The sequence below is a fragment of the Pseudomyrmex gracilis genome, unplaced genomic scaffold, assembly GCF_002006095.1.
Source record: "Pseudomyrmex gracilis isolate BER0280 unplaced genomic scaffold, ASM200609v1 scaffold_306, whole genome shotgun sequence".
Classification (NCBI taxonomy): domain Eukaryota; kingdom Metazoa; phylum Arthropoda; class Insecta; order Hymenoptera; family Formicidae; genus Pseudomyrmex; species Pseudomyrmex gracilis.
In genome coordinates, this window is record NW_018020890.1 from 121,777 (window position 1) to 137,149 (window position 15,373).

Below are 15,373 nucleotides of genomic sequence, written 5' to 3' on the forward strand. Positions count from 1 at the left end.
ACTTATTTAAATTAATATTTTTTGGCTTAGCTTTTTATTAATTATTTGTTAAAATAAAAATACTTCATAATAATAATAATTAATAATTGATTAAAAACAAACGCCTTCATTTTCTCAAATCAAAATTATTTTTAATAACCATTGCTTATTTATATACAGCACTTCTATTAAGTCGCCGCGTGTGTCTAGAAACTGTGAATGCGAAATGCCGAGCTGTTTTTTTCACCACGAACGCACGCTCATTTTTTTTTTTTTTTGCAGATTTTTATAAAATTAATAACTCATCAATTATTGCAAAATTCGCAAAGTGGTGAAGATTGTGATGAAATCTTTCCGATTGTATCTGCTCGCGAGAAATGATACGGATATTATCGGACACCTTGTACATTCGGATAAAGGTTTGTGTACGTAAGAAACAGGAGGAACGATGAATTACGTCTTACCCTATTTATCGACAATAAATCTGTATTATATAATTTATTGAGACTCAAATCGTGTATGTGTATCTGAAGTTATTGTTTTCCTCACTTACAGTTATATATTGAATTATCAGAAGCGAAAGGTGCAATGAATTTTCTGTCGTGCACTTATCAAAATAAAATATTGGCATATCGCCACCGGCATTTGATCGTTTTTTTTTTTTTTATATATAGTTAAAATATGTGAAAGTTTTTTATCAATATGTGTCATGAGTTTTTCTTTCGTTGAAAAGATCGACATCACTTCTGTGAATATTGTTGGGTGTGTTTGTCCCAACTCTGTGCCATTATAATTTACTTGGTTGGTCAAAATTATTTTTCTTAAATTGTGTATACGTTTACTACCACAGAGACCACTATACAGAAGAAAACCTCGGGATATTTTATTATTTTGATTACAGACTGGCGAAATAAATATATTCTATTAGATGTCAAATCTCTCGGTGACCAAAATTCGTATAAATTTTTCTAACTTTCTACCAGGGACGATTGATAAGTATTCGAAACAACGCGTAGATAGCAACAATAGTATCACATTGTTGTTGACAAGTTTCCTTCGGAAGAATAAATGTTAAACACCGGCTCATTGTTGCACGTAATGTTTGTGTAACAAGCTCGCCAGAGAGTAAATACTCTCAGTGATTTTGTTTGTAAATATGAAAAGGTTTTCGTGTCGTTATCAAATTCTGTTTTGAGAAAAACTGGTTTATACGCCAGATCAAAGACAAAGTTGAATCTTGATGAAACTTGGATTCGCCATTACACATCTGAAATCAAGGAACGGTCGCAATAGCGAACAGTAAGCGGTCAACCAGCATCGAAGAAGACAAAGACGATATTATAGCTGACAAAGTGATGGCGACTGTATTTTTTTTAGGACGCGCGTGGAATACTTTTCGATGATCACCTTGTAAAAGGAAAAACCATTATCGACAAGTAAAGAAGAAGAAGTTAAACACCCGCATTTGACCAAGAAAAAACTTTTTTTTTTTTATTTTTCATCAAGACGATGCACCAGCTCTCACATTTCAACTGTTGTAACGGCCAAAATTTACGAGTTGTGTGCTTCGAATCGCCGCCTCATCCGCCTTATTCACTACATATAGTCCCCGTGTGCGGGTCTTTCCATTTACTTCCGAATCTGTGAAAAAATAGCTCGGTGGAAAGAAACTTTTGAGCAACAATGGAAGTCATCGAATCCACAAATGGCTACTTTGAAGAGCTCAAGAAAACGTTTTATCAAAGTGATATAAATTGAGAAGCGCTGGTCAAAGTTCTCATCAGGATGAAAAAGTGATTATTATATTATTAAAAAAAAAAATAAATCCATTTCGAACTGATAAATTCTTGTTTATCTTTTCGTTTCGGATACTTATCAATCGCCTCTCGTAATTAACTGCATAACTGCAGTAAAAAGACCTCAAATTGGAGAGTCAACTAAGATCGTCGCTGAGATCTAAGACAATTTTACGTGTATTGTGTTATATACATATATGTATATACATGTCTGTGTATATATATACACAGACATGTATATATATATTTTTATATATATAAACAGACATGTATATATATATTTTTATATATATACACAGACATGTATATACATATATGTATATAACACAATACACGTAAAATATACACAGACATACATTCTATATTTGTATGTGTGCATACATATATTATGTGACTATATGTATATATACGCACAATAGATATGCTTGAACAGTATCCTATAATAATAATTTGACTCTTAGTTTATTAGACTTAACATGTTTGTATAATGACGCGAAGAGATAGAAAAACATTGTATTTATATCTTCACAATATTAATAATAAAATAACAATAAATTAAAGTATCTATAATATCCCTACAGTATCTATAATTGCTTATTTCAGTACGAAATAACGAGGAATCAATTCGAACAGCGTAGCATAACGTGTAAACACACGTTTAACATTAACAAACAGTACAAATGAAATTTTTGCAAACTCTAAAAACTCTGCGTTAATTCTTATCAAGTGTTGTTCTATCGCTTCCACAATAATAAAATAAATAAACTTATTTACTTACCAAGTTGCGGCACCGACATGTACGTTTCGCAATCGACCAGAAACTGTCCGGTCTGCACCGCTCCGAGTGCGACGACTCTTTTCGTGAGAAACTCGATCGTTTGCGGCCCCGTGCGATTCTCTATCATCGGAAACTGCTGCAACCTGTTTATATCACACAAATTAAGTATTATTTTCGTAAAAAATATTAAAATCGCGACATTCGAAACAACCGGCACAAATCAACCGCGTGACATAACCTCCTCCGTCCACGCGTGTGACGAAGAGATGCCGAAAAGAAAAATTGTCACTTTATCGATAAAAAATCGAGCGACAACTTGTCGATGAATGAAACAAGAACATTTTTTACAATTTATATCACGTACAAAAGAAATACTTACACGGTGACACCCATTATACACGCAGCGTTGACAAATATAGCGGGTATTGGTGAGTACAGCCGAGCAATAAATTTGTCAGAGAACTGGAGAGCGCTTTGATCTCTGTTTTTAAATTGTGTGTTAAATTCTTCTTATCCCCTCTTTTTTTTTTTTTTTTTTCTCTTTTGCTATATTCTGGAATTCTTATGTGTGTATGTGCACGTGGCTCAATTTTTGACAATTTTTAATATACACTAAAAAAAAATTCAAACCGCCGCACATCCAAACGAGAGTAGTGAGGATGGCGCGCGAAAAGACCATTGGTCGATATAACAAGACGCGGACAATATTTCGAACGAGTCAATGGGTGCGTTCAGACAACTCAACGGTTGAAAGATAATCACTTCTGATTGGATCATACTTTTGGAACCGCAGCAGATTTTGAAGAATAGTCCTATCATAAGTGATGATCTCTCAACCGTTGAGTTGTCTGAACGCACCCAATATCATCTACGTGACGTCACATGTGGTCATTTCAGCAATAGCTAAACGCGGCCTCTTAGATGATATTGGGTGCGTTCAGACAACTCAACGGTTGAGAGATCATCACTTATAATAGGACTATTCTTCAAAATCTGACGCGGTTCCAAAAGTATGATCCAATCAGAAGTGATTATCTCTCCGACCGTTGTGCAACTGTTGAGTTGTCTGAACGCACTCATTATCTTATCTTCAGGGCGATGTCCCATTGAGCGGAAATATATAGCGGAACGGAATGTGCGGAATCAACTCGACCAATCATAGCCATTCCGTTTTCTTTCCTTCGCTTTTTCTGTGGTTACGATTGGTCGAGCTGGTTCCGCACATTCCGTTCCGCTATAGATTTCCGCTCAATGGGACGTCGGCCTCAAGGCAGTTATCTGAAGCCGTTTATAAACGCGCCTTTGCTTTGCCCACATGTGACGTCATGTAGATGATATTATCTTTGCTTCAAGATAGTTGTCTGAGCCGTGTCTATAAGTATATATGGTCTAAGGGCGATGTCCCATTGAGCGGAAATATATAGCGGAACGGAATGTGCGGAACCAGCTCGACCAATCGTAACCATAGAAAAAGCGAAGGAAAGAAAACGGAATGGCTATGATTGGTCGAGCTGGTTCCGCACATTCCGTTCCGCTATATATTTCCGCTCAATGGGACATCGCCCTAAGGCTAAAACCAACGGTTGAAACCGTCGTAAAGCTTNTTGCACAATGGACGGAATAGCAATAGCGATAGAAATAACAAAAGTTTCAAAGAGTTTATATTTAAAAATAAAGGTAGGAACAGCGGAATCTAACATACAAAAATACACATGTATCAATGCAGATCAGAAAATCGGAATAAGTAATAGCGATAAAATTTCCGACGAGTTGAAATTCTGTGTTAAAAACTGTGTTATTTCTATCGCTATCGCTATTCCTTCCATTGTGCAAGGGGCTTAAGAAACTACAATGGCCGCTCTCAGGCTTCTCTCTGGTCTAGTTTCCGCCGAAACCCTCAATTCGGTTTCACTCCGGTACTGATCAAATTTAGTGCTCTGTTTCCATTGGAAGTAGAGTACTTATAGATCGAAGCGGAAGTGAAATCAGCACAATTTGACAGGTTTCCATCGACTTGAATTTGATTCTACGTCGCATTTGGTGTGAATTAATGCTTCGGTGGAAACTAGACCTCTCTGGTACGCTTGGGCATTTCTCTTTCTCGCGTTCTTTCCAATGCTTTGTCTCGCTCGCACTCGCTTAGTAGACGCGCCTGCGCATAATGACGCTCGACTATCTATGCCCATATTTGGACTTCGTGCGTCTCTCTTTCTCGGGCCTCGTGCCTCTCATTGCGAAGATACGCGACTAGCAATATAGAAGTATTAAAGCCCCTTGCACAATGGAAGGAATAGCGATAGCGATAGAAATAACAAAAGTTTTAAAGAGTTTATATTTAAAAATAAAAGTAGGAACAGCGGAATCTAACATACAAAACTACACATGTATCAATGCAGATCAGAAAATCGGAATAAGCAATAGCGATATGGCTTAAAGCCCCTTGCACAATGGAAGGAATAGCGATAGCGATAGAAATAACACAGTTTTTAACACAGAGAATTCCAACTCGTCGGAAATTTTATCGCTATTGCTTATTCCGATTTTCTGATCTGCATTGATACATGTGTAGTTTTGTATGTTAGATTCCGCTGTTCCTACCTTTATTTTTAAATACAAACTCTTTAAAACTTTTGTTATTTCTATCGCTATCGCTATTCCGCCCATTGTGCAAGAGGCTTTATATATATATGACATAAGTACATAAAAGTTTCTATAGAAACAAGTGTACAACAATGACCTAATCAAAGTTTAGCATGTTTTATTTGTATCTAGTTTGTATTGTTTTTCAATATACAAAGAATATTTGTGCGTTTATTCATGAGTATTATTATAAGTTCTTATTATTACAATATTAATATAAAGCATAAATAAATTTTATAGAAATTTTACACTAATAACATATATATAACAAATACTTTCTCATGTTATGGTGGAATAAACTAACTAATACTTAATAACTTTATATCTGAACTAATACACTTGATGTAACTTATATATAAGATAAAAAATTAGTTCAAAAGTTTATGTGATTCTTATAGAGTCATCAGTGAAAAAAGAAAAAAGTCTGTAATTATGCACGGATTAAGGTAAAATAATTTTATAGACAACAGATGCTCACAATTCTCGAACAAATATATTTTATAGATAAGAGATCAAATAAAACTGTTATTGTTTGTTTAATAATTTATATTTTTTGTTATTACGTATATAGTGTTATATAATTTTGATAGAGATATATCTTTTTCTATATATATCTTTTTTGTCCTCAAGAGCTGATCACAAATCTCTCGGAGGACTGGGAACAAGTCGTTGGCTGGAAGCTCTTTGGGAACCAAGTACTGGTTTATTTGTTCTACCAGGTGGACTTGATATGTTAGATATAACCGGTAATGGAGATGCTCGACTTATTTGTGCAGACTTGGGACTACTTGGAAGTGATTCAACGAAGGTTTTATAGATATATTTTTTTTTAATATATAAATGAAACATATAATAAGCAAAAAAATTGCTTTATTTTATATATATATGTATAAAATTTGTTTTCAGATACGTGTGTATAAAGGAAGCGATCAAATAACTGAACATTCCATGATAGATCCGCCTTGCGGCATAGTTGGATTTTATATGGAGAACGGGGAATCTCGTTCGTCCGTAGTGGCCGTAGGAGCTGGAGCCAGTGTATATGTTTTCAAAAATATGAGGCCCTTCTTCAAGTACTGTCTGCCGCACATTGATCCGCATCCGAAAGAACGAGAGGTATAATATGTGTGTTTAAATAAAAGTAAAACTGTAGAGACATTTTTTTTAGATTATCAGTTTTAAGTGTAATATAATCTTTCTGTTGGCGTGGGTAATGAAAATAATAAGATTCGAATAACACACACTACGGAGAAACATAAATAATAATTTCATATACAGATTTGGCATAAATGTGGATTGGACGAGGAATTAAACGTGCTGACTCTTGCGGACGATTTGGAACTGTTGCTAAAAGAAATCGGCGCGGCATTTCTCTCACCTCGCACCCTAAAATTTTTGTCCATGGATAGTAATTTACGGTTGAGTTTTGCGGAACAATACAGAAGAGCGCCGCTCGTCAAAGCCAATGCCTTAACGGCAATTGCGACTATTCGAAAAGATTCGTGGAATAATATTGCGAGCAGTTGTCTTATATTAGGAACCGAAGCTGGTGAAATTCTCGTTCTAGATCCTAGGTATGTTGTGTGAGTTATAACAATAGAAAGAAACTATTTAAACTTAGAACGTGCACAAAAATTAGTAGCAAAAATTTATTTAACATATGGTTAGTACGAAAATTTAACGACGCAATTATCAAAATGATATTATATCGAGTTACTTTTTTGCGCGCGGAAAGAATTTTTAAAATATTTTTTATACGTGGTATAGTTTCTATAAATTTATTATTTAATAGTTGCCACGCAATAGAGCTTTTACAGTAATGGATAAGCATCAGTTGGAATGGGCGCCAGTGGCGTTTGCCAGTTGCGGTTTGTGGGCTGGCGACGGACGTATAATAATCATCGGAAGAGATGGAAAAATAGGAGCAATTAGGAGAGGAAGTCCGGTGAAACTCTGGGAATCGTTGTCTGCGCCAGCGGTGGCTATTTCCGTTCTTGCTTCCGATGGGGCAGCGGTAGCTGTTATGGATGGTACTTTAATAGGATTTTCAAACAGGGTACGAGCTTTGAATTAAATAAAGATGCGTTATATAATAAAAAAGATCCTCTGTTAATATGTAAATTTTTTTTCAGGGTATAAAATTATGGCACGTTAGTGTCCCTAGCATAATACTGGACTTAGTGAGTCTGCCTGTACCTCAAAACGGACTGTCCTTATTAGCCGTAAGCACGTTGGGTTACGGAGTTCGCATTTATGACGGAAAACATCACGTAGACACGATAAAGATTGCGGAACCCGTATCTGCTCTCAAGGTGTTTGTCACATACACCTAGAAAATATATTTATATATTTTACTCTCTTATGTATGTATAAAATATATAAAAATTTTATCAAATTCACAGTACGGTCGAATGGGACAAGAAGAACGAACGATAGCTTTGGTGACTGTTGGCGGTGGTTTGTGTATGAAGATTCTAAAGCGCACCGCCGATTTCAACGTGAACAACTCGACCACAAGTTCATTACCGTGCAACACGTCCAAGTTCTCGATACCGAAAAAAACACGATTGTTTGTTGATCAAACAATAAGAGAGAGAGCTGAGGCGAAGAAAATTCATAACACATTTCAGCAAGGTTTTCTTCGTTTGAGTTTGGCCACGGTCAAACAAGCGGTCGCACAAGCAAGCGAACATCAAACGTCAAATTTGGTTCCTATCACGTTAGAAGCGAATGTTCTCGGTTTGGGTCCGAATTATATGGTTCGCGTAATAGTGACAAATATATCCGAGACCTTATCTTGCTCAGAATTGTATATTCTATGCAGAGGTCAGGACGCTGACGTGAATCCATATACAATAGATTTGCCTCTGTTGCCAAGCGCCACACCGATATCTCTAACCATTAGCGTAAATTTAACAAGTCAAATATCGGGAAAACTAAAAATATTATTGTGCAAGAAATCGCGTCCAAAACCTTTGGCTGTAACGGCCGTATTATTGCCTACCGTTGAGACAGATTTCGAAATATAAAAAAAATTATGTAAATATATAATCTTTCTAATGTCTAAAATATATATATAATATATATAAAACTAGAAATTATGTACTTAAATATATTTTATTAATATATTATATTTTATTAATATATATATGTGTGTACAATCAATTGTAATAAGAATAATGAAACACACAAGATGTCATCGTGTACATAATTTTTATATTTTATGACACTTTTGGCGTATTTTATCACACATAAAATGCATAGAAAATTTTAAATGATTTTGTATCACTGTTACTGGAAGTTGCAAAAATTCCTATAAATGATCAAGTTGCAAAAATACAACATCAAACGTACTGTAAATAAGTACTGCGAGTAGTCTCTGCCATCACAATTTGAGTCTTCTTGAATATTAATAAAAAATCTAACAGACACACATTTCTTTTATACGCATTTTTTTATAGTTTAAAAAATAAATTAGCCCTTCAAACTTCAGAGACCATTCGAATTTATAGAGAATTATTACTTAAACCAAGATATAAAAATGAAATGTTTCACGTTTACTTTGTGCTTTGATATTATAGAATTTTATGTTTTTTTATCTTCCACGCTCCAATTTTGTACCTCAGCCAAATCAAGAGTAAGTCTCTACCCATCTGCAACCAACTCCAAAATGGGACTATCTTGGAACCTTCTATTTCCGTCCAATTTACTGATATCTCAGTTATAGGAATGTTAAGAGTTTGCGCAATATAAAGCATTTCTACATCGAAAGCCCAACGTTCAACATGCAATGCTTCGAATATTGTTCTTGCTGATTTTCTGGTTAAAAGTTTAAATCCACATTGGGTATCTCTAATGCCTCTTACACACAAGAGCCAGACCAAAAAATGAAATCCATGCATAAGAAATAAACGGAAATAAGATCTTTTTGCTATCTCTTCTTTTTCTAAATGTGCTCTCGATCCACATATCACTGCGTCACTTGAGGCTGTTTCATCAGGATTGTTTATATAATCAACTAAAACAAATAATTTATTATAACTTAATAATATTACTATTAGAATATAAATAAATATATATATCATTATAAATATTATTATAAGATTACAAACTTTTCCTTTAAAGTATAATAAAAATAACTTACATCCCAAAACATCTGTTAAACTTTTATCCAACTTTTTTAGATCATTAAATTTAGTAGCACCATCCGCATCTGCAAATAATAACGCGCTACCTCTTGCACTCAGCATACCCTTAAAGTACAAAGTTGCTATATATGTTATTTAAAAACTAGTTTTAAAGAAAAACTCAATTAGAATATAAAATAAAAGTTTTAGCAGATAGTAAAAAAAAAAAAAAAAACGCTAATTTAAAAATATAAAAGTAAACCAAAAGTAACATCGCATGTATTACTTGGAGTTTACACTAGAAAGTTTACTAACCAATCTCACAGCACCACCTTTTCCTCTGTTTTTAACAAGATTTAACACTCTTAAAGTAGTATATTTTGATGCATAAGACTGCGCTACTTCCACAGTCTTATCTGTGCTGCCATCGCTGATTACTATTACTTCATATGTAAATCCAGATTTTACATAGTTTTCCAAATATTCCAAACATTCATCCAACATTGACGGCACTATCAAACAAAATTATAACTATATATACAACATACAATATACATATCAATAATAAATATCCATATGTTTTACATGAATTCAATAACATATTTAATTTCTTGTAAATATATTACATCTAAGTTCTTCGTTGTATGCGGGAATAATGACGCTAAGGTTTACACTCCAATGATCGTGTATCGAAGGGAATAGTTCACTTCTCTTTGTTTGAAAATTAAAAAATGATTTTTCACTTTCATGTTTCCAGATTTTGGGATACCGCTCACTCGCCACGTATATTATCAAGCAGAGCTACAACAAAATATTGTTTTTTTATTTTCTTATCATTCCTTTGAGTGATATTTATTTTACAATTAATTATACGATTGCGTAAAGTATGTGTATTTTATGCATAAACTAAATTATTTCTTAAAAGTATGATAAACTGTACACGTGTAAAGAACAGAAGAAACAAGAAATTCATATTAAAATTAACCCGCACGAGTAACATACCACAATTGAAATAAATATAACAAGTAATACTCCATAACAAAACAAATATCCTAATGATAACATTTCGAAGTAGAAAAACACTTAACAATTGCGGAATATAAAAGTTAAGAATTATTCGCTACATATATATATATATATATATACACATTTGTATAAAAAAAAACATCAACAAAATAATATATCAAATGAGGTTATGCGTATCAAAGCGCCGCGTCGACGCTTTTTTAAATTTGATAAGAGCTCCCGTATCTGTAAACCAAAATATATAACAAGGTATAAAGCCTATGTCACACTACGAATTAGGATTGAGATTGGATTGCAATTTGGCCAATCAGAGCGAAGATCACTAAACTTGGGATTGGGTTTTCTTTCTTCTGATTGGTCAAATTTCAATCCAATCTCAATCCCAATCCGTAGTGTGACATACGCTATAGCCAATCAAGATAGGGTGCGTTCAGACAACTCAACAGTTGCACAACGGTTGAGAGATAATCACTTCTGATTGGATCATACTTTTGGAACCTCAGCAGATTTTGAAGAATAGTCCTATCATAAGTGATGATCTCTCAACCGTTGAGTTGTCTGAACGCATCCATTGATTAGCCGTTTACAACTTGTAGAAATGAGACAGAACATAGTATGTCTGCACTCTTCCACGAGCCAACCAGCCGAGCGCACACGAACAGCGGTTCTTGCTTGTCCTTGGGCGTATCCCCGTCAACTCAGTGCTTTCGCTGCTGGATCTCCGCGTCACTGCGTTACAACGATTTTCGCTCTAATAAAATATAAACTCAAATATCGGTATCGAGCCCAATACAATCTCAAATGGGAGAACCGGCTAAAGGACAACCTTCTCAACAATCATTTCAAGGCCAAATGCCCACTGCTAGTGCTTATTGTAGTAAGTACGAGAGAACTGTGGCTGCTTTTCTTTTAGGAGACACAGTCGACACAAGGCGACACAAAAGTCATTCTGTCTTCGTTCAGTATTCAGTGAGAAACAAAGACAGAATGACTCTTGTGTCGACTTGTGTCGACTGTGTCTCCTAAAAGGAAAGCAGCCTATATCGTTCTCGCTTTATTTGTTGCTCTTGGAACAGAACTCGAACAGAAAGTGATTAACAAGTTTTTGTTTTTTATTTTCTTTTTGTTTTGCTACAACATTACTTGTATAAAAATGTATTTGACTAATGAAAAAACTTTTTGATATTTAGCCAATAGACCGGAACACCTTAAAGGTATTCAGAAGCACTTAGTGTATATGTTGCATGCGCATAAATGCAAAACCAAACTTAGGACTGACGAGCATAGACAATGTGGCTTATCAAATTGCTTAATGATTAGAAATTTGTTAACTCACATGACGATGTGTCAACTTGGCAACAACTGCACAGTGCCTAATTGCAAAATATCGAGACAGATTATTAATCATTGGAGACACTGTATTAACAATAACTGTGTGATTTGCGAACCAATAAGACAGGGAGCTAGACAAGCCAATCCACAAAGTAATTTATATAAAGATATTTTTACATGGATATATAATATTCATTTCTTTCTTAATTTATCTGGTATATTTCTTATTATCAGATCCTCACACACATTTCAAACAGAATGAGTTTGAATCTAGTCTGATAGATGTACAGAATATATTGGAAAACTTGCAGCTTTCAAGTGACCTTCAACATAGTCAAGTCACAGCAACACCCATGCAAGGAACACAGTAATAACATCAGTCTGTCACTCCAGATCTCAGGGAATCATCTAGTTCATAAATTGTGAGTTTTTTTCATATGATGACACAATACATTAAAAATTTTTGTTCTAATAACAACGTCGTTATTAATGTCATTTTTCTCAAGGTCTAAGCAATGTTCCTCACTCCGGATCCACAAACTATGCTCGACAAAAGAATTGTGCAACTTTGTTACGTACGCAAGAAAGATGGAGAGCGAATTGTACGGATGGCTAATTTGCGATGGGAATATGATCATCTTTTGACCGAAAAGATCTATATAATATAAAAGGAAATACTTTAAACACTTTAAAAACATGTTTTTTACTTATATGTAATTTTTACAATCTTACAATTTTTATTTCTTATTCTTTTTTCTTCTTTTTTATCGTTTTCTAATGTGAAATACGCATGTTAAAGTTTATTAATTCTCATAAATAACATACCGTTTTTTTATTTTATTTTATTTTTCTTATATTATTGCTTACATGTGATTTCTTTTGATTATAACAATTAAAACTGAGATTCATCTTGGGCTCTGTGTGAAGTCTTTAAACCAATAAATGAATTCTTTTGATTATGTTGTATTTTATTTATTATTATTTTGAGTTTTAGTTTTATTTTATGCTTTAATCTGTATGATTTGGAAGCATAGTGTTATAGTAATTTCTTTATTAGACGAAAAACGCCAGAAACGGAAAGAACAGCAATTTACAAGTTCAACAGCAATAGCCGCAACCGACAGACGCATCCCGGATTGAGGCCACGCACACCTCCTAATGTCGGAGCCGTTATTTCAGGAACATCAAAACCAGTTGGAGCAGTACCGCCTGCACTCTCCGAAGTCATTCACCGATCATAAATCAACTAGGGACAATACCTGCAATGGCCATCCAACAACGTAACAGAATGCAGTTCCCTCAACAACAACAACAAGCTCAACAACAATAAATTCAAGCTCAACAGCAGATACAGCAGCAACACCAACAGCAACAACAGGGAATTCCTGGTTGGTCCTCCCGATCTCAGTCTGAATGGACAATTCACGTCGAATGTCAATATGGGGCCAAATCTTGTACTCAACTCCTCTCGGACAACCTCAGATGTCTCAAGCTAATCATAAAGGTTTATGAATAAAAAATGTCATAAATATTATATAAACATTATTTTATAATAACAAGAAATATATAAGGCCTTACGAGCCATTCGCAGGATGTTTGAGCGGAAACTGTGCGTGTATATATATGTATACACATGTAACGAATTCAACTTGTAAATTTTTACAAGTGAGTATTTTTAGATATGAAATCTCAATTCTCAAATTCATTACGGGATGCTGGATTTGCATCTCACATATGAGAGACCCCGGATACCCCCTTAACTAATTTTAAAATATTGCGAAAAAACATCCTGCGAATGGCTCGGAAGGCCTTATATATTTCTTGTTATTAATTTCAACGAGCCTTAAGTCATAATTATTTTATAAACGTGTCATAATATAATATATTAAAATATAATAAAATATATACATATATATATTATATAAAAATATATGATGAAATATATACATATATATTATATAAAAATATATAATGAAACATATATATATATATATTGTGTAAAAATATATAATAAAATATATCTCTACAAAACTGGATATCTTTTATTATTTCTTGCAAGTGATTCTTGGAAAATTTTAAGATTGCGTTTGATTTATTGTATATAAAACACAGACAAAAATTTCACAACACGCGAAGAAATTCTAGCGACTTGTATTCAAGAAACAATCGAAGGTAGATGCGAAATAATCTCTGTGACACATACTCCGAAACTTAGTTTAATTCTTATTTTATTAATAATTGACGCATTTTTACAAAGATATAACTTGATAAAATTAATGAATTGCGATAATGCGAACTATGTGACGCAAAGCATTAAAATGGATCGATACGTGTGATAGCAGGGTTGGGTTCACGTATTATACATGAGATATTGTACATTGTATTTTATCAAAACAAAATGTTTGTATAATAACAATTATACAAACATCAATATATACGGTATAATACATGCCCAACTTTGATGCTCACATAATCTAATGCGGCTAACAATTATGCAACTAAACAACAACTATACAAATTTATAAACTGTATAGTTGTTGTTTAGTTGTATAATTGTTATTGTACAAACATTTGTTTTGATAAAATACAATGTACAATATCTCATGTATAATACGTGAACCCCCAACCCTGCGTGTGAGTTGGTTTACGAAGAAAACGAGTTGCACGCTCGAAATATAAATCCAAGAGGTACGGCAGTAGCTCCTCGCGCCAAGTATATTGCGCAAACGAAGTGCGCGCGCGCGCGCGCGCTGCGCAAGTACCCCCGTGTGCCTCTTATGGCTAGTCTACAATGAAGGTAGCAAGGTGGGGAGTAGAGAGTAAACTATTTTTCGGTAAAGAAACACAACGGGAATTACGAAATGGGCAATTCCCATTTCGCACCGCCTACTGCCTTAATGTTAGCCAATGAAAGACGTGTGTAAAAAAACGCGAGAAATAATTACTTGTATGGATAAAAATAAAAGAACTCCAAGAACCTTACTTCTTACTCCTGCACTGCCTGTTCCCATTGTAGACTAGCCATAACAGGCGAATTCGGTAGCCTGCACTTCGGTGCGCACTGAGTGCAACTTTTTTTTTTATTGAAAAAGTTTTTATTAAAAACAGTTTTGAAGTTTCATTAAAGTGTTTCATTGAAAAAAAAAAGCGCGTTGGAGCGAATGTTGGAGCATGTTGGGACGTGCGACGCGAACAAACCTAAATAATGTAAATGTGACATACCGAATGAGACAAGTTAATTAACGGAACGTCGCTGAGTAGAACATATGGATGGATTTTCTTAAATATTCTGTCAATCCTGTAAAGAAGAATCAAAACCGAACTGCGTCATGCTGTGAGGATTTTTTAACGCGATCCAATGTTTCACAGCTGTCACAATCTGAGACAGAGTTACTATTTAAAAGTGACGCGAGACGATAAGCAAGTTCTCTCTTTGTATCTCATTTGTATGTTGGATATTCAATTAGTCAATTGATTCTAATTTTTTCAAGAGTTGTCGAAATTGTTGTTTGAGACAAAAAAATGATACACAGTCTCTTCATTATAAATTCTTCGGGGTGAGTGGCAAGAAAAGAAAAACAATTTTTTATCAGACACATTATCGCCGGATCATAGATTGTAATTTATATTATATTATATATAATAATATATATTATATATATATTATACATATATATATATATATATATATATAT

The 15,373-nt window shown here is 34.1% G+C and overlaps 4 protein-coding genes across 7 annotated transcripts in view; 2 read left to right on the forward strand and 2 right to left on the reverse strand.

The window, feature by feature from the left end:
• Positions 1 to 3,199, reverse strand: part of LOC109859942 (mediator of RNA polymerase II transcription subunit 20) — a 41,187-nt gene extending 37,988 nt beyond the window's left edge. The window contains exons 1-2 of the mRNA XM_020438694.1: positions 2,933 to 3,199; positions 2,554 to 2,696 (exon numbers count right to left, since the gene is read on the reverse strand). Coding sequence (XP_020294283.1) covers positions 2,554 to 2,696; positions 2,933 to 2,946 — 157 coding nt within the window. The 5' untranslated portion in view covers positions 2,947 to 3,199. The remainder of the gene's footprint in view (positions 1 to 2,553; positions 2,697 to 2,932) is intronic.
• A 2,084-nt stretch (positions 3,200 to 5,283) lies between these two features.
• LOC109859948 (Bardet-Biedl syndrome 1 protein) lies at positions 5,284 to 8,222 on the forward strand. Of its 2 annotated transcripts, XM_020438704.1 has the most exons (8): positions 5,284 to 5,358; positions 5,592 to 5,639; positions 5,824 to 6,001; positions 6,100 to 6,309; positions 6,472 to 6,767; positions 7,000 to 7,249; positions 7,326 to 7,505; positions 7,596 to 8,222. In XM_020438704.1, exons 2-8 carry the CDS (start codon positions 5,626 to 5,628, stop codon positions 8,220 to 8,222), a joined length of 1,755 nt encoding a protein of 584 aa, XP_020294293.1. In that variant the 5' UTR covers positions 5,284 to 5,358; positions 5,592 to 5,625. The 2 variants fall into 2 exon arrangements, with proteins under 2 accessions (XP_020294293.1, XP_020294291.1); XM_020438702.1 differs by lacking the exon at positions 5,284 to 5,358 and having other exon boundaries at positions 5,524 to 5,639.
• A 128-nt stretch (positions 8,223 to 8,350) lies between these two features.
• LOC109859947 (dolichyl-phosphate beta-glucosyltransferase) lies at positions 8,351 to 10,559 on the reverse strand. Its single transcript, XM_020438701.1, has 5 exons — positions 10,323 to 10,559; positions 9,947 to 10,121; positions 9,636 to 9,832; positions 9,338 to 9,446; positions 8,351 to 9,211 (listed from the first exon to the last, which is right to left on the reverse strand). The coding sequence occupies exons 1-5, from the start codon at positions 10,383 to 10,385 to the stop codon at positions 8,769 to 8,771; spliced, it is 987 nt and encodes a 328-aa protein (XP_020294290.1). The 5' UTR covers positions 10,386 to 10,559; the 3' UTR covers positions 8,351 to 8,768.
• Positions 10,560 to 10,972: 413 nt separating this feature from the next.
• Positions 10,973 to 15,373, forward strand: part of LOC109859943 (AP-3 complex subunit mu-1) — a 6,435-nt gene continuing 2,034 nt past the window's right edge. Inside the window, exons 1-4 of one of the 3 annotated variants that reach the window (XM_020438697.1) lie at positions 10,973 to 11,223; positions 11,537 to 11,830; positions 11,913 to 12,100; positions 12,185 to 13,182. Coding sequence is in view for 1 of the 3 variants with exons in the window: in XM_020438696.1 (XP_020294285.1) it covers positions 15,201 to 15,235 (35 nt within the window). In the remaining 2 variants the exon portion in view is untranslated. Of the gene's footprint in view, positions 11,224 to 11,536; positions 11,831 to 11,912; positions 12,101 to 12,184; positions 13,183 to 14,696; positions 15,236 to 15,276; positions 15,297 to 15,373 lie in introns of those variants that run through there. The other 2 variants (XM_020438696.1, XM_020438698.1) reach the window with 2 other exon arrangements.